The 25067-nt window shown below is 52.3% G+C and overlaps 1 protein-coding gene across 2 annotated transcripts; it reads right to left on the reverse strand.

Annotated features, from left to right (window-relative positions):
- On the reverse strand, nucleotides 1-24303 carry Slc67a1 (solute carrier family 67 member 1). Of its 2 annotated transcripts, none has more exons than XM_048458143.3 (11): nucleotides 24163-24303; nucleotides 21853-22106; nucleotides 18377-18474; nucleotides 17914-18074; nucleotides 17459-17591; nucleotides 6868-6980; nucleotides 5941-6048; nucleotides 4884-4984; nucleotides 2189-2290; nucleotides 1803-1923; nucleotides 1-248 (listed from the first exon to the last, which is right to left on the reverse strand). In XM_048458143.3, exons 2-11 carry the CDS (start codon nucleotides 21970-21972, stop codon nucleotides 61-63), a joined length of 1245 nt encoding a protein of 414 aa, XP_048314100.3. In that variant the 5' UTR covers nucleotides 21973-22106; nucleotides 24163-24303; the 3' UTR covers nucleotides 1-60. The 2 variants fall into 2 exon arrangements, with proteins under 2 accessions (XP_048314100.3, XP_048314099.3); XM_048458142.3 differs by lacking the exon at nucleotides 24163-24303 and adding an exon at nucleotides 22754-22867.
- Nucleotides 24304-25067: the final 764 nt, after the last annotated feature.

Below are 25067 nucleotides of genomic sequence, written 5' to 3' on the forward strand. Positions count from 1 at the left end.
TCAGGAGGAAGAAGTTCAGAAGTTTATTGCCTGACTGGGTCAGGTCACTGGGCTCTGTGGTCACCGGACTTTGTCTTTCTTCTGGGACAATGGCTTCCTCCAGAGGACCAGTAGGACAAGCAAATTCACCATGAACTGCACATGGCCAAAGATGGAGACACCATAGCTGCGGTACAACAGGCCACCCAGGGTGGGTCCTACAGTGCGAACCAGTGGCTGCACGGATGCAGAGAGGCCCAGCATGGTCCCTGGGAGAAACCCATGTCCTTTAGCAGTCAGGCCCTGGGCAGGTCTCTGGACAGGCCGCCTACCTTCTGGCCATAGCCCAGCCTTCTGCCCATTGTTCATGGATGGCTTGCAGCACCCCCCTCACCCTGCAATTAAGCACAGTACCCTCCACTCACAGGGTCAGTTTTCCTGTGTAGATAGGACTGAGCCTCTTTCCTGCTCTAGAAATTTCCCAGGCAAGGGAAGAGTCTGGGAAAGAGGTCACAGGTCAGGAATCGGCTACACTGTCCCAGACCTGTGAGTGTAGATGTGATCTGCTTACACTGGGCTCTACCCAGGACATCCAGGGTGCTGGATTCCACACTCTCTCCAAATGGGATGGCTAGTGTGGATTTGACTAGGGAGGATCTGGTATCCTAGCCACATGTAGGGTTTTAGGGCTGGCATTCTGGTCGGGCATGGTGTCCCTAGTGCCTCTCATACGGCCCTTTTTCTTCTTGTTTCTCCACCATCCTCCTGTAGATTCAATGGATCTCAGGGGTCAGGGTCAGGGCTCTAGGGGCTATCAGTGTCCTTGCCTGAGTATGTGAGCCCCTATTTCCACGTCTCTGTTCAGTTGTCTTAGTGTGGACATGCCTGCATAGGACCTTGTTAAAAATGACTTCATGTGGAGAACCCATCCCCCCTGCCATCCCCAGGTGGGAGTCATACTTTGCCCCATTCTCCTCCAGAAAGTGACTGACTGACTGAGCTTTGCTACTCACTGGCCAGGGTCTTCTGAGACCAGGCTTTTAAAAACTGGGCCAAGACAGGGGCCTGCAGGCCCCGCCCACACCCAGGGCCGGCTGTGGGGAAACTCAGGCGCAGCCTCTCTCACTGCCCACATGCCTGCAGACACTAACTGACACAGGGCAATTACCGCCCCCTCTGCGGGCTCCTGTTCCCAGGCAAACCAGGCTCGGCTCTTTCCAAGCTCAGGGGTGGTACCACAGGCATGACGCGGCCTTGGTGGCTTGGCCTGCTCCTCCTGGCCAGCCCCACCCTCCACTTGCCTGGCCTTAACACCCCTTTTCCTCCTTCCAGAGTGACTTCCTGGCCCAGCCCTTTGGAGCTGCTGTCCTGGCAGCAGGGAGTGAGCACCCTAGACAGGCATGGAGGCCAGGCCCAGATTTCCCTAGCTGCATGGATTCAAAGCCTCCATTCAGAAAGCTCTGAGCACTGTTGTCAAGGATGGGGGAAAGTCTCCTGTGCTGTTCTTCCCTGACCTCTTCACCACTCCAGCCACCAGTGTCTTTCTAAGTGGCTCTCTAAACCCTTCAAGGTCCATGTCTTTGCTCCTCTGGCCTCTGCCTAGACAAACTCTCTGGTACCTCCTCTAATTTTCAGTGAAATTCTGGCATGGATCAGAGTTGAGTCAAATGCCTCTTCCAGGAAGTCCTCCAGGTGGTGGACTGTGCTTGTCAGAAGGGTTAGGAAGGGGCAGGATCTTTACTTAGGCTCTTCTTCCTTGTTCCTACTTTGGCCCAGGCCACTGGGAGGAACCCTGACTCCTGGGGCCCCTGTGTACAGCTCACCTGTGTCTGCAGCGGACACAGCCTTGGTCAACATGCTGTCGGTGACCACGTTGAGGGTACAGAGACTGAATACCAGGCCGGGCACCAGAAGGCAGAAGTGGAGGACATTGGACATCAGCGCCTGGCAGGGCAATGGGCAGGGCTATGCTGAGCAGAGAAGTTCCAAAGCCAGTTGATAACCCACCCCGAGGTCCCACCCGTAACGCTCCACCATGGAAGATGCCTCAGTTGGGGAGGAGGGTGCAATGTGGCCTGAGGCAGGCCAGGGACTTGGGCACACACAAGACATGGGGAGGATGGCCTGAGACCCGCTTCACAGAGCAGGTGTGTGTATATGAGTGTGTGTGTGTGCGTGTGTGTGTGTGCGCGTGCGCACATACACTCACCATGCCCAGTCCCACAACAGCATAGACCAGCACACTGGATTGCAGCAGGGCTTCCTCTGGGAAACGGGTGCTCAGTCTCCCAATGACCAGGCCTTGGATCACCTAGATAGGGCGTCAAGGGGGAAGAGAAGACAGTCTAGACCAGTTGCTCTCAACATGTGGGTTGAAACCTTTTTGGGGTCAAATGACCCTTTCACAAGGGTTGCCCAAGGTCATTGGAAAACACATATATTTATGATTCACAATAGTAAAAAATTACAGTTATAAAGTAGCAACAAAAATATTGTGGCTGTGGAGGTCACCAAAACGTGAGAAACTGTACTTTCTTGTTTATTTTTTTTGTCTTTTGTTTTTTGGGTTGTTTTGTTTTTGGAGACAAGGTTCATCTATGTAGCCCTGGCTGTCCTGTCCTGGGACTTGCTATGTAGACCAGGCTAGCCTCAAACTCAGAGACCCACCTGCCTCTGCCTCCCGAGTGGTAGGATTAAAGGTGTGGTCACAACCGTCTGGCTTTTTATTTTGCTTTGGTTTTGGTTTTTTTGTTTGTTTTTTATTAAAGGGTTGCAGCATTAGGAAGGTTGAGAACCGCTGGTCTAGACCATGCGTGCCTTTCTGCCGTTTTGAAAGTGTTCCGTCAGGAGAGAAGGTATGGGCTGGAGAGATGGCTCAGAGGTTAAGAACACTGACTGCTCTTCCAGAGGTCCTGAGTTCAATTCCCAGCAACCACATGGTGGCTCACAGCCATCTATAATGAGATCTGGTGCCCTCTTCTGGCATGCAAACATACATGGAAGGAATGTTGTATACATAATAAATAAATAAATCTTTAAAAAAAAAAAGGAGAGAAGGTATTCTAAAGAGACCTCTTGTAAGCCTCTCTGGCCATCAGAAGTTTGAAACAATGGACCCCAAGACACTGGAATTTTCCCAGGAGTCTCACACTGGGGAAGAGAAAGGCTGAAGCCTGGTGCCAGCCAGAGGGGGAGCCTGTCTCCCAGAGAGATCTCACAGAGTTCTGAGAACTTGTCAGACCGCCTTGCAGGAGAGCCTGGAGCTGACAGTGATGGGTCAATGACGGGCAGGACCACACCCTGACCAGGACTGCTTAGCTACACACACCTCCTGTCCTCTGCTTAACCTTGAACCTCATGTCCAGACCCTGATGACAGACTTGGGAGTCCCTGGACCTTTGTCCCTTTTCCCAGTGTGGCTGCACAGAATGACTCTCCTCTCTGCTTTCCATGGTTACCTGTCTCTTTAGTTGACCTATTGAGGATGAGCGGCGGACTGAGCCAAGGTTGTTAGGACTCCGGGACCTAAGCCCTGACCCTGACAATTCTGAAAATACCTTCAAGGTAGGAGACCTCTGGACTGGTGACTGGTAGCCCCTCACCGTCTGCATCCCTTGAGAGTACCTTACCCCCAGCAGGGACTACAACCAGTGCTGTGTATCAGGAGGCTCCTAGAAAGTCACAAGGTCATAGGGCAATGGCTCCTATGACCTTCTCAGCAAAAAGGGAAAGAGAATCCACGCCAGAGACACTCAGGGACACCAGAGACGTGACTCAGCAGCCCGGGCGAGGCTCGCTATCTCGACTCTCAGGAAGTACCCGTCTCTACCAGGAAGGAAGTGTGTGAGACCAAAGGCCAGGACCGTGCAGAGTCTGAGCAAGGAACTGTCAGGCTACTGGGGCCAGGGGTTGTCAGGGTTCATGGGGGTTGGACTCAGGCTTGCAGAGCCCAAACCGGTTGATCCACAACCCCCACTATACCTGGCAGAACACTGGTGCGTCTTACAGAACCATCAATGTCTTAGAAAAACAAATCCTCTCTAGACTGGTTTTATGGAAGCATTTAATCCTGGCTTCAGCCACTTGGACCTCCATCCAGACTAACCGCCCTAGCCTTGACTTCCCTATTAAATTGAAAATAAGCTTCTAGACGCCATGCAGGTCTCACCGTTATCTGACAAAACAGTCAACCAGTCAAGAAGGCCACTTTCTCTCGGGCTTCCCAATCGTCCCCTCTGCCTTCCCATAGGGTCACCTAACCAAGGCAGTCCCTGCTGCTGTCCCTCTACCTAGCAGCGAAAGCCTAAGTCTCCCCTCTTTTACTAAGACTCCCTACCATTCCCCTTGAACCAGCAGGCCACCCTTCCCTGTAAGTGCCAACATTGCCTGGTATGGGCCTACCAGGTCTTTGTCATCATGGAGATCACACCCCTCACCCTAATCCCAGTCACTCCTTCATTCCTTTCTATTTCCTTAGGCCTGCGTCCTCCTCCTCCCTCTTCCATAGTGTCTCTCCCTCTAACTCAGAATTTTATTTGGTTCCCTAGGAGCTCTATACTGCGCCTACTTCAGTGCCCGCTAAATGACTACCATCCTGGAATAGCTCTGGGTGATAGTTGGGTATCAGGGCCACCATGGGAGTCTCGCTTGAGGGGTCCTTAAGAGACATGGTCTGCTAGCCAGATGGTGGTGGCTCATGCTTTTAATCCTAGCATGCAGGAGGCTGAGGCAGGCAGAGCTCTGAATATGAGACCAGCTTAGTTGACAGAGTGAGTTCCAGGATAGCCAGGGCTACACAGAGAAATCCTGTCTCAAAAAATGAGAGAGCCCTACACGCTGGAGGCAGAGCTCCCAGAGATGAATGCTCTCTGTCCCACGGCACTCTCTGCTCATGCCCCACTCACCATCTGGAGGATCCCGAAGAAGGACATGAGGTAGCCGGCCTGTGCTGCCTCCAGTTGGAAGAAGTCCATGGAGATGATGGAGAACATTACCAGGAAGAGCCCTGGGTAGAGGAGCGGGCCAGTTATGGTGTCAGGCCCCACTGTAGCATATACCTCCCTCCTGGGTCCTAGGCAGGGGGACTTGCATGGCCAGGGAGGGCATTTGACACCATCTGGGATTCTGTAGAAGTTGACTCCCTGGGGGCTGCTCTTAAGTAGTCCCTGTGAGCTATAAGGTGCCAGACTGAGAACCCAGGGCATCGTGGGAGCTCTCAGAGGCTCCTGCCACTTAGGTGTGTGTGACAGGGTGGTTTCAGGTTCCAGTCACTGTAACTGAAACATTGCAACCTGGATTGTTGGGCCTGGTCCCAGCTGGCAGGTGGGGCAGCTTTCTTGTGGCCCTTACCACCACGGCTCGGGGCTTCAGTCTGCTGTTACACAGTCACAGAGCTTCTGGGTCAGGAAAGAGCAGAACTTTTGGTGCTCTAATACCTCTGAGCCATAGTGGGATCAGTGGTAGGGCCCTTGCCTGGCTTTTGTGAGGCCCTGGGTTCTATTCCCAGCACCACAAACAAAACCTCAGACTACAGCGGTCTGAATGACAAGGTCACAATGGTACATTCAAAGTTGGGCAGACTGGGTAAAGGATCCTGTGTTCCTTCACCAGACGGCCAGAGCGAGAGGCTCTGGAGTCTGGCTGCCTCTCAGGCCTATATGGTACTTCTGGAAGCCAGGTCTGGGTGGTGAGACATAAAGGTTAGCAAGAATCTGTGGACTGTGTGCCAAGTAGCGACCCACAAGAGGATCCAGACCCGGCAAGGAGGACACTAGCTACCCGTGTGCTAGCACACAACCTGAATCTGCGCCCACAGTGTGTGCTGGGAGCCCCCACAGATGTAACTGGACAATAAGGACTCCCAGGCAGAGCAAAACATCACCTAGACCTGGGTCCCCAGGGTTTGGGTTCTCAGCTACCCCAGACCCTGCACACGGGTGGAGATGGGGTAGTGAGACTTACCTGCAGGGAAGCCAGAGATTACCTTGACCAGGAATACAGGCAACACTCTAGGCAGCAGCAGCAAGCAGGTAATGGCCTTCAAGTCAAACACACCAGCCTTGCTTCCACCTGGCCACCCAGACATCAGTCAAAAAAAACTGGTTGTGGGGTTCTGATTGCCAGCCTTGTCCCCCAGGCTTAGAACCGACGATTCTCTTGACAGCCTCCCCCTTCCCCCACACAGCCTCATCACACTTTGTCCAACTCAGGACCCCTGCATCCCAGGCAGGGCAGGGGGGGGATGATTAGGAGAAGATGCACCTGGCATCAGGTAGCTCTGCTAGAACATTCCTAGATCTTATATCTTCTTGACAAGGGCAGTTGCTCTCAGCCCAGCCAGAAGGCAATAATAGCTAAGCCAGAGAGATGTGCCTTGACACCCAGGACACTCTCAGCTGTGCCTAAATGTCCCCTAAGGCCCTGTATCACAGCCTCCAGTCCCAAGCAGTCTCCCAGGTTAGTCTCTATCTCAGTCTCTGGGTAGAGGCACAGAGGCACCCTTCTGAAGAGCCAGGCTGGCCCACATTTGCCTCTACCTCAGTGGCATCTCCCACTAAGCCAGTAACACCACATGACTCTGGACACTCGGCACCTCAGAGACGAGCAGCCACCCTCACGCCCCCTGTGTCCATTGAGTGTTCCCTGACTTTTGTAAACTTGCCTGGTAGGGCTTCCCTGCTCAAGGGCCTTGGCTTGCCTAACTCCCATAACTGTGCCCAGCTTGACCTACAAGGAATCAGCAGCAAGAAGTAGGTAGGAGACTTTATCTCCTCTGCGTCCCCCGAACCTCTTGGCTGGAAGGTCTTCTCATTCCCAGTAGAGGTACAGGGTACTGACTTCTGGGGCGAAGTGGTATATCCATTAGCCATGTGGGCAGGTGGGACTTACCCTGATGGGCCAACTGGACACTGGCGTCCTTGGTGGTGACAGGGATACAGGTAAAGCTGAGGATGGCTCCTAGGAATGTGACCACAAAAGCCACTATGGCAGGACACTGGATCCTGGTGGGGGGATGACACACAGCCTGGGTCATACAATTGCAGGGATATACTCTGAAGCACCCCCCCACACACACACCTTGTCTGTTTGGCCCCATTGAGACCTTACCTGCTAAAGATGCTTAGCCCCAGACACTTGATTCCTTAAAGCATTTTTACAGATGACAGTTGCCCCAACATGCAGGCCCTGCAACCTCTGGGAGGTGGGGGGTGGGGCCAGTATGTGAGGCTGGAGAGTTGCAGTGCTGGGTTAGAGTGGCCTTGCTCATAGTATAGCTGGTTGCCAGGTTCCCAGGGTCAGGCAGACTTGTGGGTGTCCCTGAGGACAGCTTCAGAGACCTAAGACCAGGTGCAGGGTCCCCTTACCAGTGAGGACAGGCTCGGCACGAAGTGATCTCTAAGAAATCACCTTTCTTCCTCCAAAAGACCCTTCTCCACTCCCTAAGGAGCAGGACCTGCCAGAGCTGGGGAGTTTGGGTTCTGTGTGTTTCAGGCCCCTGATGCCTGATTCTGTAGGAAACCCTCCTGCCTGGCAGAGACTCACTGTCCCGTGGTGCCTTGCTATGAGCCACGGATTAACCCAATACTTCCAGTACAGCCTGTCCCTCTGGAAAAAACAAGCACCTGGGGACTTGTCTTTCAGATCTCACAGTCTCCTCTAGTGCCCAGCCCTACGCTTTCTCTGAGGAGGGAATTTCTCGGAGCTAGCCGAGGACCCCAGACCGGAACATCTTTCCCTCCTCAGATTCGAGAACTCCTACATACTCAACATAGGCCCATCCCCCAAGCCAGCCCCTGGTCTCAGTAGGGTACGCTTTATCACTCGGACCCCATGAGCAAATGGACCTAGACTGGACCTTGCACTGAAAGTTCAGCAGGTAAATGTGGTCAGCTGTTCACATGGACTGTCGAGGTCCTGCCCCAGATCAGCAGCATCTCATACCTGTCCTGTTCTGGCTCCTGGACAGACATGAGTGATAGTCGGAGTCTTGGGAGAACCCCCAATCTGCCAGAAGAGGCCAATTCAAGCTGCCCATGTCCCTCCCCATCACGTCCATGCACACACAGACATGTTCACTGATACATATCATCTCTCTTATTCAGAGGGACAATGTATACAAACACATAGTCATATACAAGTGCCTTCGCTAGAACTCTGATATACATCTGCAGGCAGGAGGTACCGAAGAAGCCAGTAGGGCCACTCACTAATAGAGACAGCTCTCCTCAGTGTGGGGCTGGTACATCTCTGTTGATATTTTCCTACTCCCAGGGCAATTAGGCATCTAGTTCTGAGTGTTATGGTTCCTTCAATGGGCCCCTTCCTTCGCCAATATCAGGGAACATAATACTGGACCCCAGAATGAGACCTCTTCAGCCCCCAAGGGACTTGCAGGAAATGATGGGTGACATAAGGAGGGACACCCTTTCTAGCAGCTGCCTCAGAGGCCTTTCTTTTGGCTTCTGGTCTCCAAAGCCCCAGCGTCACTGTGTGAGGCCCAGCCAGGAGGAGACAAAACCTGCTTTTTTCATTAGATTCTCCAGAAGCACTCAGGCCACCCACGATGTTATTTTAGCAAACTAGTGACAAGAAAGGTAGGTGATAGGGTGCTAGGTCCCTTCTTGGATCCTGTCTGTCTTCTGACACAAATCAAAGGTCAGTACTGCCCCGGGAATGCAGGTCCTGGGGCTGGGGTACTCCGCAGGCTCCCAGGAGAACCTGAGCCCACGAGTTTCCCGGAGCCTGAGTAGGCTGCTGCTGTGAAAGATGGGACATACGCCACTCACTTCAAACTCAGAACTCCACAAAAACAAAGCGCTGAGAGGAAAGCAGGCGAGAAGGAAAAGCCAGCGCTGGGAGTGCGGACGTGTGGCTTAGGGCTAATATTCTTGCCTACTGTATGCAAGGCCCTGGGTTCAATCCCCAGTACTGGGGGATGGGAAATGAAAGTCGGGGCCAGTGAGATGGTTCAGAGAGTAAAGGCGTCTGGGGTCAAGTCCGCTGACCCAAGTTTAAGCCTCAGAACCCAGACGCTGGGAGGAGAGAACTGATTCCTCCATATTGTCCCCTGACCTCTGCAATCTCAGCACGGTGCATGCTCCCTCCTATTAACACACACATCATGCAATACAAAAACTGAGGGGCTTGGGGAGGTGGCTCAGCAGTAAGAGACCTACTGCTCTTTCAGAGGACCCAAGCTTTATTCTGGTATTTATGATATATTTATGATATACCCATATCAGGTAACTCACAATTGCCTGAAACTCTAGCTCCAAGGGGCATGACACATTTCTCAGATTTTTCTGACCTCACACTCAAACATGGTACCCATGTGCAAATAAAAATATATAATTGCCAGGAGGTGGTGCAGGCCTTTAATCCCAGCAGAGATAGGCAGATCTCTGAGTTCCTGGCCACTGTGGTCTACAGAGTGAGTTTCAGGACAGCCAGGGCTACACAGAGAAACCCTGTCTTGAAAAAGCAAGCAAACAAACTGACAAACAAACAAAAAACCCATAAAATAATAATATATTTTTTCTTTTTAGCAAGGGTCTCACTCTATAGCATTGACTGACGCAATACTTGCTCTGTAGAGGCAGCTGGCCTCAGCCTCCTGGAGATCCACCTGCTTCCCCCCTCACCTGCTTTAGGACTTCAAGACATGCACTGCCTTGCCTGGCTAAAATTACATCTTAAGAATTTTTTCTTTTCTTTTTTTTTTTTTAGAAAAGAAAATTGTAGGGCAGCTGAGATCCCTAAGGCTTTCAAGCTGGTGGGATGTTGTGACACCCCTCCAGGGCCTTTGGGTTATCGCACCCCAGCGTGTAATCTAACAGACTCTCCCTCAGGGTCCCGCCTCTGTGACTTACACAGGTGCAAGGCCATGCTGGACAGGTTCTCAGAATGTCACACACCGTGTGCCTCATTTTATACTTTCCCCTTTTTTTCTTTTAATAAAAATGATTAATTTATTTTATTTCACGAGCATTGTTGTTTTGTCTGCACTCATGTTTACACATAAGATGTTAGATCCCCTGGAACTAGAGTTACAGATAAGTATGAGCTGCCATGTGAACCCAGGCTCGCTTCCTTCCTTTCTTTCTTTCCTTCTTTCCTTCTTTCTTTCTTTCTTTCTTTCTTTCTTTCTTTCTTTCTTTCTTTCTTTCTTTCGCTCGCTCGCTGGTTTTCTTCCTCTCTCCTTCTCTCTCTCCCTCTCCCTCTTTTTCTATCTTCCTTCCTTCCTGCCTACCCTGAACTTCTCTCTTCTTTTGAGACACAGTCTCACTATGTAGCCCTGGCTGGCCGGCCTGAGCTCACAGACATCTGCCTGCTTCTGCTCCCCGAATGTTGGGATTAAAGGTCTTCTCCAGCCTGGCATAGTGGTGCAGACGCAAAGACAGGTGGATCTCTGTGAGTTTGAGGACAGCCTGGTCTGCATAGTGAGTTCAAAGAGAGTCAAGGACTACATACAGCCTGTCTCAAAAGACAAACAAATAAAAACAAAACAAGACAAAACAAAAACAAAAACAAAAACAAACAACAGGGCTGGAGAGATGGCTCAGAGGTTAAGAGCACTGACTGCTCTTCCGGAGGTCTTAAGTTCAATTCTCAGCAACCACATGGTGACTCACACCCGTCTGTAATGAGATCTGGTGCCCCCAGAACACTGTATACATAGTAAATAAATAAATCTTAAAAAACAAAACCAAACAACAAAAGGCATATGCCACCACACCTGGTACATTTAATTTATCCCTTTTTTTTTTTAAAAAAAAAAATAAGTTGAGCCAAGACTTCAAGGACATCAGTTTAGTCTCTCACTGGCCTTTCCCACCTTTTTCTCATCCATTAGACGAGTGGCAACTGGGTGGGTGGGCACATGGATACCTGTCGGAGACGAGGAGTCCTCCATAGATATTGTTCCCTGGCTACCTCACTGCATATCCCCAGTTGCAAATGAGGACTGGACCACAGCCCTGTCTGTCTCCTCGCCCGCTGTGCTTTTGACTGTCCTGGAGCCTGGCTACCCACATGCTATCTGCCAGCCACGAAGAGGCTTCTGGCACTGCAGCCATAGCTCAGCAAACGATAGTCACTACTATATTCTCCTCATTTCCAGGACCTGCCTGTGATACTGAGGGTGGCCCTCGGCCTGGCCTAGACTCTGCCCAACCCCCCAACCCTATCGGGGCTCCTACTGTGTTTCAGGATGACAATTCCTTCCTCACCACTCTGGACCCCTGCCCAGTGCCTCTGAGGTCCTAAGAGGGCTTGACCGTAGAGCCAAGGTCCTTGATGCCAGGAACTAACATGCAGATGTGGGTTAAAGCCTCTAGTTACACATTCTCTCCTGTAACTCGGGAGACAGGGTGCATACACATACGATGCCTGACCCAAGAGGTGGGGGCAGGGGACTCCAGAGCACCACTGAACAGCCAGCCTGGGGCTTAGTCAGAAACCACCTGCACCACCTGCCCAACATGCCACGTGCCCAACATGCAAGCCCCAAGGCTAAGATGAATCTGAAATTAAAAATCCTGCAGCTGGGATGCTCCTGTAACCTCCAAACAAGTTTTGAAAACCCCTGACCTAGTCCTTTCTAGCCTAGAGCTCCCTCCAAGCTCATCTTCCCGCCTTTTTGTAACACAGTACTCCAACCAAATGACCAGTTTCTTCTTGCCTGGAGCCTTTGAAGACTTGAGGGGTGATGAACAGCCTCCCCTGCCCTCCCTGGCTTTGAGAGACCCATGCTCTAAGGCCTCAGGGACCAGATAAGATTTGCAACCAATGTGTGGTAAGTCCTGGGTAAACTCTGAGCAGGTCACAAGGGCCACTCTGTATCTGTGCCCAGGAGGGTTTGCAGGTGGTCACTCTTATCTTGGGGGAACCTGCCCCTCAGGGCTCGTGGCTGGATATTTTCTAATTCAGTTTTCAAAGTCCTATCAGACTTGGTGGCATCTGTTCAAATTCCTGATGTTTGTGGGTGATTGAGAATCCAGACTCCTAGGTTGTAGGTCAAGCTGGGCCAACAACATGCTGGATGGCCATAGTTGAGCCAGTCCCCACTGGGATGGGTGAAAGCAGTCCCAGTCTTCTGAGGCCCTGGGTCACAGTAGCTCTATCTTCCCTGACATCCTGCTCTGAGCCCCCATGGACCCTGCAAGCTTGGATCTGAAGAGGTGGTACAGTGGAGGCTGGTTACCACCTCCGTTTTACTTACAGCAGAGATTCTCAACATCTTTGAGGGCTGAAGGATCCTTTTATAGGGGCTGTATATCATCAAATATCCTGTGCATCAGACATCTCAATATGGCTCATAACAGTAGCAACATTAGTTACAAAGTAGCAGCAAAATAATTTTACGGTTGGGGCCATCACAACACAAGGAACTGTATTAAAGGGTCACAGCATTAGGAAGGCTGAGAGCCACGGGCTTTACAGGGACAACTGGCAGCCTGCCTAGTTTGCCAGTCACTGTTTCATGCCCCAGATCTTGATCACTGAGGTCGCTTTCACAGTCCTCAGGATTGGATTTAGATGTCTCACGTTGTATTAAACACCACAGGTCTCCTAATACCCACCAGTAAGCCTGATGACTCCACCTTCAAAAGAATGAAGACCTGACCTCTTGGGCAGCCCTCACCCCTCCATGCTATCTCTTAACCACCTAAGGAACTCCTTGCATCTCTGCCTCCAAAGGGCCAGAACCCTAACAGCAAGGACTTTACTGCATGGCCACTAGGGGCTCCATAGGTCTTGTGTTCAGTGCTGATGGTGGTCCCTGAGACAATGTAAAGGTGTTGGCCTCACCACCCCCAAATGCCCTTTTGGACATTTTGCCCATCTTACTGGCTCTGGTCATTCTCACTCCCTGAATCTTTTCAAATAACCAAGGTATCTTATCTGTAGGACTGTGCCTCCATCGACAGGCACCCCCTCGCCCTCACAAATGCTGCTGCTCACCCATAGGCAGGGCTCCTCTCTGGTCCCATGCCATGACCCTGGATGTACTCAGACTAGAGGCTGACTCTTAATTACCTGAATTGGGTCCGAAGAGACCCTTCCCAAGACCAGCCCCAGGCTGTGAGAAGTTGGGGTTCAGGGTGATAAGTCACAGGACCAACCCTACCTGCTGATGTGTACATAGACAGATGCTCTGGGCTCAGGGCCATTCTTGGGCAGCTCAGCCTCCCGAGACCGAGCACTAGGATGGCCCAAAAGAGTTACACCAATGTCTGCCCTTGCCCCAGTGCCAAATCCACTTCCTCCTCACACCTGCTACCCCAGGCTTCAGAGACGGGCATAGTTGGGACCTTCTAGGGGGACAAGTTTCCAGGGGTGGCCAGAGAGACAGGGGACAGGGAGACCCCTATGTGGCCTTGCTTTCCATCAGGGAGGGGGAGGATAGAGTATGGGTGGCTCTTGCCTGAGGCAAGGTGAGGAACAGCTAGGAGTGGGGGTTGAGGAGTACATTCAAGTTTCTTGTAGTAGTGGAGCACCTCACTGTGGGACACCTGGGTCCTGGGTCTCTATGGGGACGAAAGGCGACTGCAAATGGGCTAAATACCCAGGTCTCCATGCCCTCATAAACATGTGGGGGGACAATCACGCTCACAGCTGTGTGAATCCTGGCTATGGATCTGACTAGTCGTGACTGGAGGGACAAAGATAGACCCCTCAGCTGTAAGTCATTCCCATGCACCTCCCACGAGTTCAGACAGCTCAAGATCAGCTTTGCTCGTGAGGGCTCCTTCCGATGTCTTAGGTGTGACAACCTGAAGAAGTCCCCCACGTTGTCCCCACGTCTGGGCACTTGGTTGCCTCCTCATTTGAATCTCAGATCCCCCACTCAGTAAATGAGATGCTGAGGTTGGCCTCTTTCTATGTAATATAAACGTCATGGTTATAAAGGGTCTCAGAGCTTGGGATAAAGAAGGTAGTGAAATGGATAGACTGTTCTGGAAGGTGTGACAGAGGAGGCCATCTTGGGGGTGCTGAGAAGGAAAAGGAAGTGAGCGGTGTCTTCGGAGTCAGCGGCTGGGGTGCAGGAAATGCAGGTGAGGACAAAGGGGCCGTGCCAGGCACTAGATGGGGCAGGCTGCTGGTGTGAACCGCGCGGACGGCAGTGACTGTACACTCTCAGGGTTGCTCACCCCTGCAGCACCGGTGAGCTCGGAGAACCCCCACATCACAGGTGAGAAAACCTGCTGAAGTAAGGGGATGCACCCCTCCCTGCCCTGGCAGCAGGACGGTGGCCTTGGGTGTCCCCTGAAAATTGCCTTCCCCTAGGTTCCTGCAACCTGAAAAAGGCTCCCCTAGGCCGCCTCTTCTCCCCTGCACAGCTAATCTGCTTTTGCTGACCCCTCTGATCTCTCCTGCTTTCCCGGGGTCCATCCATGGACCCCAGAGTAGAGGCCACAGGGACAAACCCTCACTGGGCCTCAGTCAACTTGTTATTGCAGCTCAGTTCCTTGTCCTCTGCAAAGCCGCATGGTCCTCAGCTTCTCTGCCTCCTAAACTTGCAAGGCCAGGCATATCCGGGACACTCTGGAGGAGGCAGCAATTACTGTCCTCCACTGGCAGAGGTGCTCAGCTGGACGTCTGTTCCACAGTCCCTTGGATCAGCAGTCCCCCCCCCCCCGCCCCAGGGGACCTTAGACCTCCTAGGGAGAGCCCAGTTTGGACTGCATATTGGCGCCAAGACTTGAGTTTATATTTCGCTCCCATCCATGGAAAGAAACAGCGAAGAATCTATCCTCTGTCCTGACCCCAGTGACCATCTCCGGCACAGTCATTGTCACTTGAATGGTGTACACATCTTCCTCCTGTGTACCCATGCCCACTTCTCAGCTCCATGGCTTGACTCTCCTCCTTCTTTGGCCCCTGCAGCCACGTAGCCGTCTTACTTCCCTGGACCCCAGGGTCTGTACATTTTCTGCTTATTTGCCTTCCTTCTGCCCTGCATTGGGTCTCTACTTAAAATTAACCTGCTCAGAAATCCTGATGGTCACCTATCCATCCCCTCCCCTTCATCCTGGTTTCTTTCTTTCCATATCTCACATAGTTCGATTTAACTTATTCTTCTTTTTATTAGTATTTTAGTTTTTTTTTCAAGACAGGGTTTCTCTGTGTAGCCATGGTTGTCCTGAAACTCACTCTGTGACCAGGCTGGCCTCAAACTCACAGAGATCTGCCTGCCTTTGCCTCCTGAGTGCTGGGATTAAAGGCGTGCACCACCACCACCTGACTTCAATCCAATTTTATAACATCTGTGGGAAATGTACTGTCTTTTCTATCAAGCAGTTAAATAAGATGAAACTTCATTTAAAAAAATATAAAAGAGCTGGATGAAGTGGTTCATGCCTTTAATCCCAGCACTTACTTAGGAGGCAGAGGCAGAAAAATAGATTCCAATGGGGTTGAAGTCAGCCTGCTCTGTCTAGCAAGTTCTGGTAAGTTCCAGGCCAGCCAGGGCTCAGAATAGTGAGACCCTGTTTTTGTTTTTGTTTTTGTTTTTGTTTTAAAAAAAGGAAAGAAAGAAAAAAAAGCAAAGATAAAGAAAAATGAAGCTGCCTGGCCAAAACTCAAATTCCTCCAGGGTCATCAGTTCTTGGAATCAAAATCTGTGCTCAAGGTCAGGAATTCTGCTCCAAACCGTACCTGCTTATCAGCTTGAAATCGGCTGATCTGGTAAAACACCAGACCAAGCTCTGAGCACTCAGAATGACGCACAGGAGAACAAACCTAACTCGAGCCCCATCAATAAAAAAAAATGCTTGCCCCCTTTCGCAGAAGTAGAACTTTTTGCCTTGTGGACCATTCCCTTTGCCTAGGTCGTTGTTTTCTTAGGACCTTAAACCCATTTCTAACACATCCTAGAGACCTGGGCTGTCTTATTCCCGACTGTGCCCCAGAATGTGGAATCCTGGGGGGCACTTATTAGATGTTCGTTTAGCACTAGTGAGCTAGACAAGCTCAGGCTCCCATTAACATGAGAGGGCATTTAGGTCCACGTCAACGACCTCTGCCATGTGTCCCTGGGGACCTTCTTGCCAAGCCAGGTCTGTCTCCACTGCAAGGGACAGACAAGAGAGCCTGCCTTAGACCGTCCCAGAGCCATGCTGCAACGGGGCCACGGTGTCAGCCCATATCTGCTATTCTGAGCTCAGCCATTGCCCAGATGCCATTGCTTCTGCTGTCACTGGGCCGGTCTGAGGAAATTTGGGGAGCCCTGGTTACAGGGCCTGGTTTGAGGAGGAAGTCAAATCCTAAGAATTTAGGACTGACATGGTTAATCTAAGATGAGAGAGCCTGGTTGTGACAGATAATCCTTCAAATATCACCTCCAAAGCACAGGTTTTAGACACTCAGGAGAGAGCCTATAGGGATCTGCGTCCATCTTGAGGACACAGGCTCCTCTGAGAAGAAGCACATGTCTCCTACTGGATGAGGCGCCTGCCCCAGCACCACAGCTGACTTCATGAGAGTTTTGGGGGGACAGTAGGATCAGGCTGACTCTTAGGATCTCATTCGGATGGGTGCAGGAAGTGTGGGGCAAGAATCCAGGGAACATGCTAAGGCCATGGTGAAGGGAACATGCTAAGGCCATAGTGAAGCTTTTCTCCCAAGTGGACCGCACCTGGGTCTGTTTCCACTGCAGGAGACAGACAGGAGAACCTACCAAAGGTCTTTTTTTTTTTTTAAAAAAATATTTATTTATTATGTATACAATGTTCTGTCTATGTGTATGCCTGCAGGCCAGAAGAGGACACCAGACCCCATTAAAGATGGTTGTGAGCCACCATGTGGTTGCTGGGAATTGACAGGACTTTTGGAAGAGCAGGCAATGCTCTTAACCTCTGAGCCATCTCTCCAGCCCCCGCTTGGGAGGTCTTTCTAAGGGGACAAAGAACTGAGTCCTCAGGGCAGGGTCAGGTGAAGAACTCCGGGGCAGAGAGCTGGGGACTTAGAAGCCTAACTTGATGGATTTCCTTAAGTCTGCAAGCCACTGTCAGAACTAACTTTTAGAGTTGAGGAAAACAGGTATACAAAGCCGGCAGCACACTGGGGTATCTATCCCCTCCTCCCTCTTCCTCAAAGGGACTCTGGCCACAGCTCCCCTCCCGAGAGAAAACCACCTCTAGAAACAGCTTGAATGAGATTTTATGCAATAAGAATGAATGTCAGGAGTTCCAGTCTACATATGAGTGTCAGAGGCACCTTCCCAACCCTTCCTCCTGGACAGGACAGACGTTTCCAAAGCGGCACTTTTGCGCTTTTGGCCGTAACGATGGCGCCCCCTGGTGGCGACACCACCCAACGCTTCACCCACCCTGCAGGATGATTCCCCAAATGTTTGACATTTAGGTGGGGAAACCAAGTTTCAGAGAGGTGCTGCTGCTGGCTCAATGGTCTGAGGGTGAGCAACCTGCCAAGTGCCTTCCCGGCTCCCCACCCAGACCCTCGCCAGGCTACTTACCCATACGTAGTGCTAAGGGTCCCGCCAAGCAGGGAGCCTAAGATCACTCCAACGCCGAAGCAGAGACCCAGCCGGCCAAGGGCCGCTGGCCGTTCTGCGGGCACTGTCAGATCTGTGATGACCATCTGGGCAGCTGCGGGTAGGAGGGAGCTGAGCTGGACCCGACCCCTCACGGAGGAGAGCCCACTCAGGTGTCCAGGCCACGCCCTCAAGCTCTTTCAGCTAGGCCAGGCCTCGCAGTCCCTCCACCCAGATTGTATTCCCCCCCACCCACAGCCCCTCCACAGCGCCCTTCACCCAGTCCACACCTCTACAAACCTCTCCACTCTGTCTGACCTGTCTTAGACCATGCACCATCTCCATCCCACTCACCCGCCACCTGCCCCCTACCTGAAGCCACGCCCTCATCTCTCCCCTCTCCCCTCTTTCAGCCAGGTCTACCCACCAGTCTCTACCTGTAAGCGTGTGCATGAATGCTGAGGGTAGGCGCGAGGCGAAGAGCAGGAAGACACCAGGCAGGGCTGGGCTGCAGGAGGCTGCCAGGAGTAGATAGAGAGCCGAGGCTGCCACGAAGGAGAGGGAGAGGGCTGCCCGTGCCCCATATTGGTCTGCGAACCTGGGGCAGCAGGATGAGTCAGTACCCAGCAGGCAGGGCCCTTCCCTCACTCCCCACTTGGGGCTGCTGGGAGGCTGGTGAAGGGCTACCCAGGGCATGTGTGGGTATGTGGGTTTCCATCAAGGAAGTCATCTGTAGACCCACTAGCTGGAGTTTGGGGTATCACTAATGTGGCACCAAGGATGTTTGGAAGCCAACCAGGCGCTGGATCTCTCTTACACCCATTGAACAGGATGCCGGAGACCAGATTCTGAGGGGTGGTCATGTGGTCTTGTGGGTTCTGCATCCCTCACACACCATACCTGCCAAACACAGGCCCACCCAGCAGCTGAAGCGTTCCAAAGATCGTCTGTAGGTAGCCAAAGTTGACAGAATCTAGGCCTAGTGTCCGAGACAGATACTGAAACACAAGAAGGGTCTGTCGTCAGGCCACTTCAGACAAGTAGGGGTGGGAGGGAGCAGAGGGAAGTGTCATGGGAGAGGAGGCTTTCCCTGGGGACCCTCTTCCTCCCTCTCCAGGTGGACCCTGTAGGAGTCCCTAGCCAACGACTTCTGGCCCACCCCCTCCGCAGGACACGCTTCAAGTGAACCACAGAGAACCATCCTCAATGTCTTGTCCTCCAAGTTTAATAGCACTGTCCTGGTCAGCAAGTAACGGCCCTGAACCTCTTAAAAAACCTCTGAGATGTGGCCTAGCTCGGACAGACAGTCTGCTCTGTGAGTTCCTTAGGACTCAGGGCCTTTTGGCAGCTGACTATCTGATAGGAGAAGAGAGGTGGCAGTATTCCTATAGAGGACCCAAGCAGTCCTGGGACCCCAGGATCTTATCCTCCTCACCGCAGCTGCACCCCACGAGTCAGCGTTTCCCTCCAGATCTCTGCCTCCTCCTTCCTCCCTTGCTGGCCGCCTGTCTCACTCGAGTCTCTAGACCTATAGGCATCTGTTTCAAGGCTAACGCTCCTTAAACTCTCCTCTCTCGAGACCTTCCCGAGGGCCCCGCTCTAACAATGTCAGTCTGGTAGGATTCTCCCTGGTGCCTTCTCCTCCACTTCTCCTCATAGCCTTGGGTGCTGACCCAGGTGCTCCAGCTCTCTCCCGCCTTGCCCGAAGCAGTTGCTTTTTCTCCTTCCTTCTTCCTCCAGCAGTCTGCTCAGGGAAACCCCAGCCGGCCCCTCTCTGATTGGCACCTGCCTCAGTGGCTTGCTTCTTCCTCTGTGACCCTGTGCTTGTTCTAGACTGTCCTGGGTCTCTTACCTCGTCAGTAGTCTCTGTCAGCCTCCTTTCCCACTTGGAGAGCCTGCTGTGGCCACTTCCATCATGTCGCGCCCCATGCCTCTGACCCACGGCCAGCATGTCCCTCCTCTATTCTGTGCCGTGTCTGAAATCATCTCCTGCACAGCATGGCAGGAACTAGGGATCTGTCCTTCTCAACACCGACAAGGTCCTTGACTGTTGTTTCTTTGATTTTATTTTATCATTTTTTAAATTTTTTTAAAGATTTATTTATTTATTATGTATACAGTATGCTCAGTATTCTGTCTGCATGTACGCCTGCAGGCCAGAAGAGGGCATCAGATCTCTTTACAGATGGTTGTGAACCACCATGCGGCTGCTGGAACTTGAACTCAGGACCTTATCATTTTTTAAAAAATATTTATTTATTTATTATGTATACAATATTCTGTCCGTGTGTATGTCTGCAAGCCAGAAGAGGGCACCAGACTTCATTACAGATGGTTATGAGCCATCATGTGGTTGCGGGGAATTGAACTCAGAAACTTTGGAAGAGCAGGCAATGCGCTTAACCACCGAGCCATCTCTCCAGTCCCCTCATTTTTTATTATATGTGTATGGCTGTTTTGCCTGCATATAGTCTGTGCACCATGTTGTAGCTCCCACAGGGGGCATTATAGCCCCTGGGACTACAGTTACAGGTGGTGTGAGCTTCCACATGGGTGCTGGGAATCAAACCCTAGTCCTTTGGAAGAGCAGTCAGTGCTCTTAGCCACAGAGCCCCTAATATTGCTTCTTCACTGCAGGCAGCATTCTGCCCTCCCAGGATTGGGTCCAAAGTCCTAGTGTCGTCTCTGAACTCCTTTCTCTCACCCTCCCTCACATGGAACCCACCCACTGACAGTAGATCTGTCCCCTTCGCACCCCTCTACGGTTGTCCCTAGTCATCCTGGAATCTCTTCAGCTCCTGATGAGTGTGGTCCTGGGACTTCAATGTCTCTTCTCTAGCTGCAGGCTCAGCACCACCCCAGGGTCTCTGCCCTGGTAATGCTTCTCCGGCTGCCTTCACCCCTTTGCTCTTCTGCTGCCTTCTGACCCCAAATCTGCTGTGCGCCCTCACCCTTTCTCACTCCCAACCATTTCTTCTTTCAGTGCACTGTGTCACTATTACACCAGCACTACTGAAGCACTGCCAGCCACCAGCTCTGAGGGCCAGGTGTCCAGTCCTTTGTGCTCTGATATGTCACAGTCCGGTGTCTGTGCATAGGACTTCATGAGGATAGGCTGGCCAACCAGAGCCTCTCTGTGGGAGCCACTGCAGGTTCATGCAGGCTGTTCCGAGGCTGAAATACATTCTCCTCCCCGTGCCAACTCTCCTTTTATGAGGAGGAAGGTAAGGCTCCTGTCCAGGTGCCAACATTTCAGGAAGGAGGCTTGGGGTGGGGACCCGGGCTATCTGTGAAGAAGCAGAGTTCAATCTAAGAAGGCTGATGGAGGGTGGGGTCCTGAGATGAAAGTGTCTGTCACTCCCAGAATGGCCATAAAGGCCAGGGCTGCCTCTAACCCAGATTCCCAGCTACAGGCAGGGCCAGCTCTGCCGCCCTAGTCTCCAGGGACAGAGGGGTGGAGGGCCATGGCAGCCAGGACTCAGACTTCATTTTTTGGTCATATCTGACTCTGTTCTTTGTATTTCTGAACTTTGGACTTTTGGGTACAATGTGAGCAGGGTTCTGGCTTCAATCAAAACTCCTATGTGCCCAGGTATCTCACTTCTGCCTAGCCTGGCCTGCTTATCATACTGAGGGCCAGGTCCATATGCTGAGTGGGTCCCAAGTCTAACACAGAGCCAACCTCAACCCAAAGCTCCAGCCAACCTAGCCTTGAGAATCTCCAAGGGATTATAGTAAGGTGGTCTGTGGCCAATGTCATGATCCCACCCAGGCTGGACAGAAAAGGGAGATGGATAGTCAACCTCTGAGTTATAGATGCTGCTGCCCGTACGCCATGGACTCCTGTAGGCCAGCTCCATACAGGTTTGCTGAGTGACTAAACCCTAGTGAAAAGTAGGAACGAACCAAAGGTGGTAGGTAGGCATCCTGTAGCCAGTAGCGACTATTCCGCTCCACCCTGCACTGATTCTGATAGATCCAGCAAGGCTGTGGGATCAAGTCCCTGTCCTTATATTTTGGTGGGTAGGAGAGAAGCCAATGAAATGGGTAACATGGAATAGGGTATAAAGTGTGGACACAGGGAAACAGAGGGGATACCTAGAAGGACAAAGGGACGCACAGACACAAAGATCAGAAAAGACTACCTACAGCCCTTCGGGACAGGAGCTGAGCAGGTGTCAGACATAGGCACCCAGGGGAAGAATGGGGCAGAGGGTAGCACGTGAGGGGGCTACAGGAGCAGAGCACGTCTCAAGAAGGTCCAGTTGCTAGGATTCTGTACTCACCCAGCAGCATCAAGCCCCACCTTGCTCCCTGCCATTGCCCACCAAGAAGGCAGTGCCTGGCCTCTGGTGTGGGGTGTGGGTGTTACTCACTGGTAAGAAGGAGAACTGCATGAAGAGACAGGTTAGCTCCAGGGCGGCCAGCACATAGGTGAGTATGATGATCGCTTTCCGGTGCACAGCACCCATGCTGCCCGAGAGCTGGCCCGCCATTCCGGACAGGCGGTATCTGGACTTCTGGAGGAACCTGAGCCAGAGCAGGGCAAGCCTTGCGGCAGGCAAGGGGCAAAAGTCCTGTTGATTCTGGCTGGGTGCTGACTCACCGGGTTGGAAGGGGTGGCCTGTGCCTGCAGAAGAGGGAGAAGAGAGTATTGAACCGTAGCTCATCAGGGCTCTCCAGCTACCTCGACCTCCAAGAATGGGTTGGGTACCCTCCCCATCTGCTGGCTCCTGGTCTAGGGCACAGCCACCATAGAAGAGGAAAAAGGAGCATTCCATACTTCAGAAGGGCACCCTCACCCCAAAAGAGAGTCTGGCTGAGCCCCCAGGTGTCCTTCACAGGAAGACCCCATGCCTTATTTCTAGAGGGAAAAGAAGGCAGGTAGCGTTTCTGGCTGATGCTTTTGGTGTATGCTTTTGGTATGGGGTTGACACAAGTCATTACGCAGGGGCCTTTTTGGATCTACAGAGAACCTTCCTTTATCTGGGACCTGTCTGAAGCCCTAGGATTTTCTGGTGTTGGAGTGGACAACTCAGCTCTTCAGGCCCCACACTTGTAGGGCAGCTCAGCCTCACTTAGAGTGGGGTGCTTTCCTCCCGCCCAACCTCTTCCACGGGTGGGAACCGGATTTTACGGCCCGGCTGCGCCCATTTCAAAATTTTGCCTGACTTCACCACTAAGGCCCCAGGACAGTGTTCACCCGAGAGTCCATCAAGGGCCCTGATACTCGGTGGGTATCCTACGCTCTGGAAGCTCAACAAGTGACCTCTGTACCTGTCTTCGCGGGAGAGCATGGGTTACATTCCTCGTGGTAGAGCCCTCCCAGGTGTTTCTGACACCGGCCCTTCCGCGGTGACTCGGGAAGGTCCCACCCCCAATAACCTGGGTCCTCCCACTTTTCCAGGGTTGGCCCGCCCGCCTGGCAGCTCGCTCCACCCACCCTGGGGATCAGGCCAAGCCGACAAAGCTGTCTCTAAGCATTCATTGGCCAACCCAGACACGCATCCCGAGGCCCCGCCCCACTACCCGCCCCTGAGGGGCTTGAGAGGTTCCAAGTGTTGGGCTTCGGTCCTGCCCTGGACGCAACCCCGGTCAGGAGGAGGCTGGAACTCTGACCGCTCAAGCAGCAGAGGGTGTCCATTTCGGGTTGGGGAGGAAAGATGAGAAGGAGGAGAAAGAGCAAAGGAAGGAGGGAGACTGGACCTGGGATCCAGGAGAAAAAGGGAAAACATAAGCCTGGTGTGGTGCAGAGATGTTACACTTGTCTGGGCAACTCTTGAACATGGCACCTCTTTCCACAGATCAGGAGGTTTCTGGAAGCTACAGAAACGCCTCCTTTCTCCCATGTCTCCCTGCCTGCCCTGTCCCCACACTCTTGGAGGAGCAGAGATGCCTGGTACCCAGCACTTCTGCCTGAATGGCACCATGAGGGAAGACACGGTTCTGATCTAGTTTGGCCCAGGCCCGTTCCTATCCATACTCATTCCTCCCCAGACAGGTTGATCATTGCTCGGAAACCAGATGCCCACCCCACCTTGCAGCCGAATAGGGGTCAGGTCACAGGCCACAGCGTCAAAATCAACACCTTCTTTGCTGTGTGCTCACCCTGACTCAGCAGATCAGAAACGGGAGGAACTGTGACAGGGTGGGGGCAGACATGGGGTGCCCAGGGAAGCCCATTGAGAACATGCCTCAAAACAGGTAGTCTGAACCAGGGCCGTGGGAGTTCAAACCGATGGATCAGGCCTAGGGCTCTTCCAGGGCGAGAACTGGGATGGGAGATGTGTTACAAGTGTGGATCCCAGGTCCTCTGCCAAGAGGCTGTAGGGCCCACCATTGTTCTCTGAAGGTTGGAGGAGGAGACTCAGTCAGCCCGGGCTTCCAGACAAGGATGAGTTAAAGGCTGCTATGGAAAGGAGGAGACTTGGGGGTCAAGAATCTCAGGACTCAGGGAAAGACCGGAGTCCAGGTCCTTTCGAGCTCCATCAGGAAGAAATGGGGAATAGTTCCTGTCAGGTCAGATCCCTAGTAGGTTAATTCTTTTCCCCAGTGGACATGTGAAATCTTTACTGATTCCAGGGTCCTCGGGGCAGAGCTTGGGGTGTGAGTAAGACCGCCTCGGGAACAGCTGGGGCTCATCTGGTGTTCGTGATAAGCAAAAAGAAAAGGGGCAGTCTACTCACCCACAAAAAGAGCTTGCAGTTTGGGAAACAGGCGCGTGGAATGATCCTAGTTTTTGTACTTGTTCTAAACAGGCTCCAGAGGGGCGGGACACTTCCTGGTTGTGAGGGAGTGTGGGAAAATTGCCCTTCTGACTAGAGAGGAACAGGGAACCCTAGAACCTGGGATCTCTTTCTGAAGAGGAAGTAGCTTTCTCCGGGGGCCAGTATTACTTACTGTGGCCACTATTCTGCCAAGGAGAACAATCCAGACAGCTGCAGGAAGGGCTGATTCCTATCTGGGGCAGGGTTGGAAGGCAACTTCTCAGAGGGGTGGCTGCTCATCAGGGGTCTAAGGAGAAACACAGACATAGCAGATGTAGGGAGGGTATGTCAGGCTGTGGGAACAGTATGGCAGAGCTCAGAGGCAAGAACAGGCAGCTGTGAACACCTGATGGAGGCTTGGGCGTAAGAGAGTCCAGTGGGGTTAGGGACAGAAATAGCAGGGCAGGAACATGGCCACATGTGCAGAGAAAGTCACTGTGACGGCCGGGTGCTGGGGTTCAGGACACACCAGAGCTTCCCTGAGGAGAGAGATACGGCTTATATGATCCCTGGGCTTAGTGATGTGGCTGTGAGGCAGGAACCTCACATAACTATTGAACACTTACTGCATGCAGGCTGTGTCTGCTTGAAGGAAGAGAATAGCATTTATTATTCTTTGGCAATTTCATACAAGTATACAATGTATCTTGATTGTTTTCACACCTAACTCTCTTTTCCCATTCTCCCTTTCATAACCTCCAACATCCGCCCCTTCTTTCACATTCTCTCTTCCCCCTCCCTTTCTCTCTCTCCCTCTCTCCTTACTGAGTCCTTAGCGCCACCTGTTGGACTGTCTGATCTGTTGTCTCGATCTTATGCAGGTA

The sequence above is a fragment of the Myodes glareolus genome, chromosome 7, assembly GCF_982192425.1.
Source record: "Myodes glareolus chromosome 7, mMyoGla1.1, whole genome shotgun sequence".
NCBI lineage: Eukaryota > Metazoa > Chordata > Mammalia > Rodentia > Cricetidae > Myodes > Myodes glareolus.

Coding starts and splice junctions, on each gene's coding strand:
- Slc67a1 (XM_048458143.3), bottom strand. CDS start 21,972: ATGGCGGGCCAGCTCTCGGGCAGCATGGGTGCTGTGCACCGGAAAGCG. Junction 18,475..21,852: donor TGCAGTTCTCCTTCTTACCA/GTGAGTAACACC, acceptor CTTGTGTTTCAG/TATCTGTCTCGGACACTAGG. Junction 4,985..5,940: donor AATCTCTGGCTTCCCTGCAG/GTAAGTCTCACT, acceptor TCCTCTACCCAG/GGCTCTTCCTGGTAATGTTC.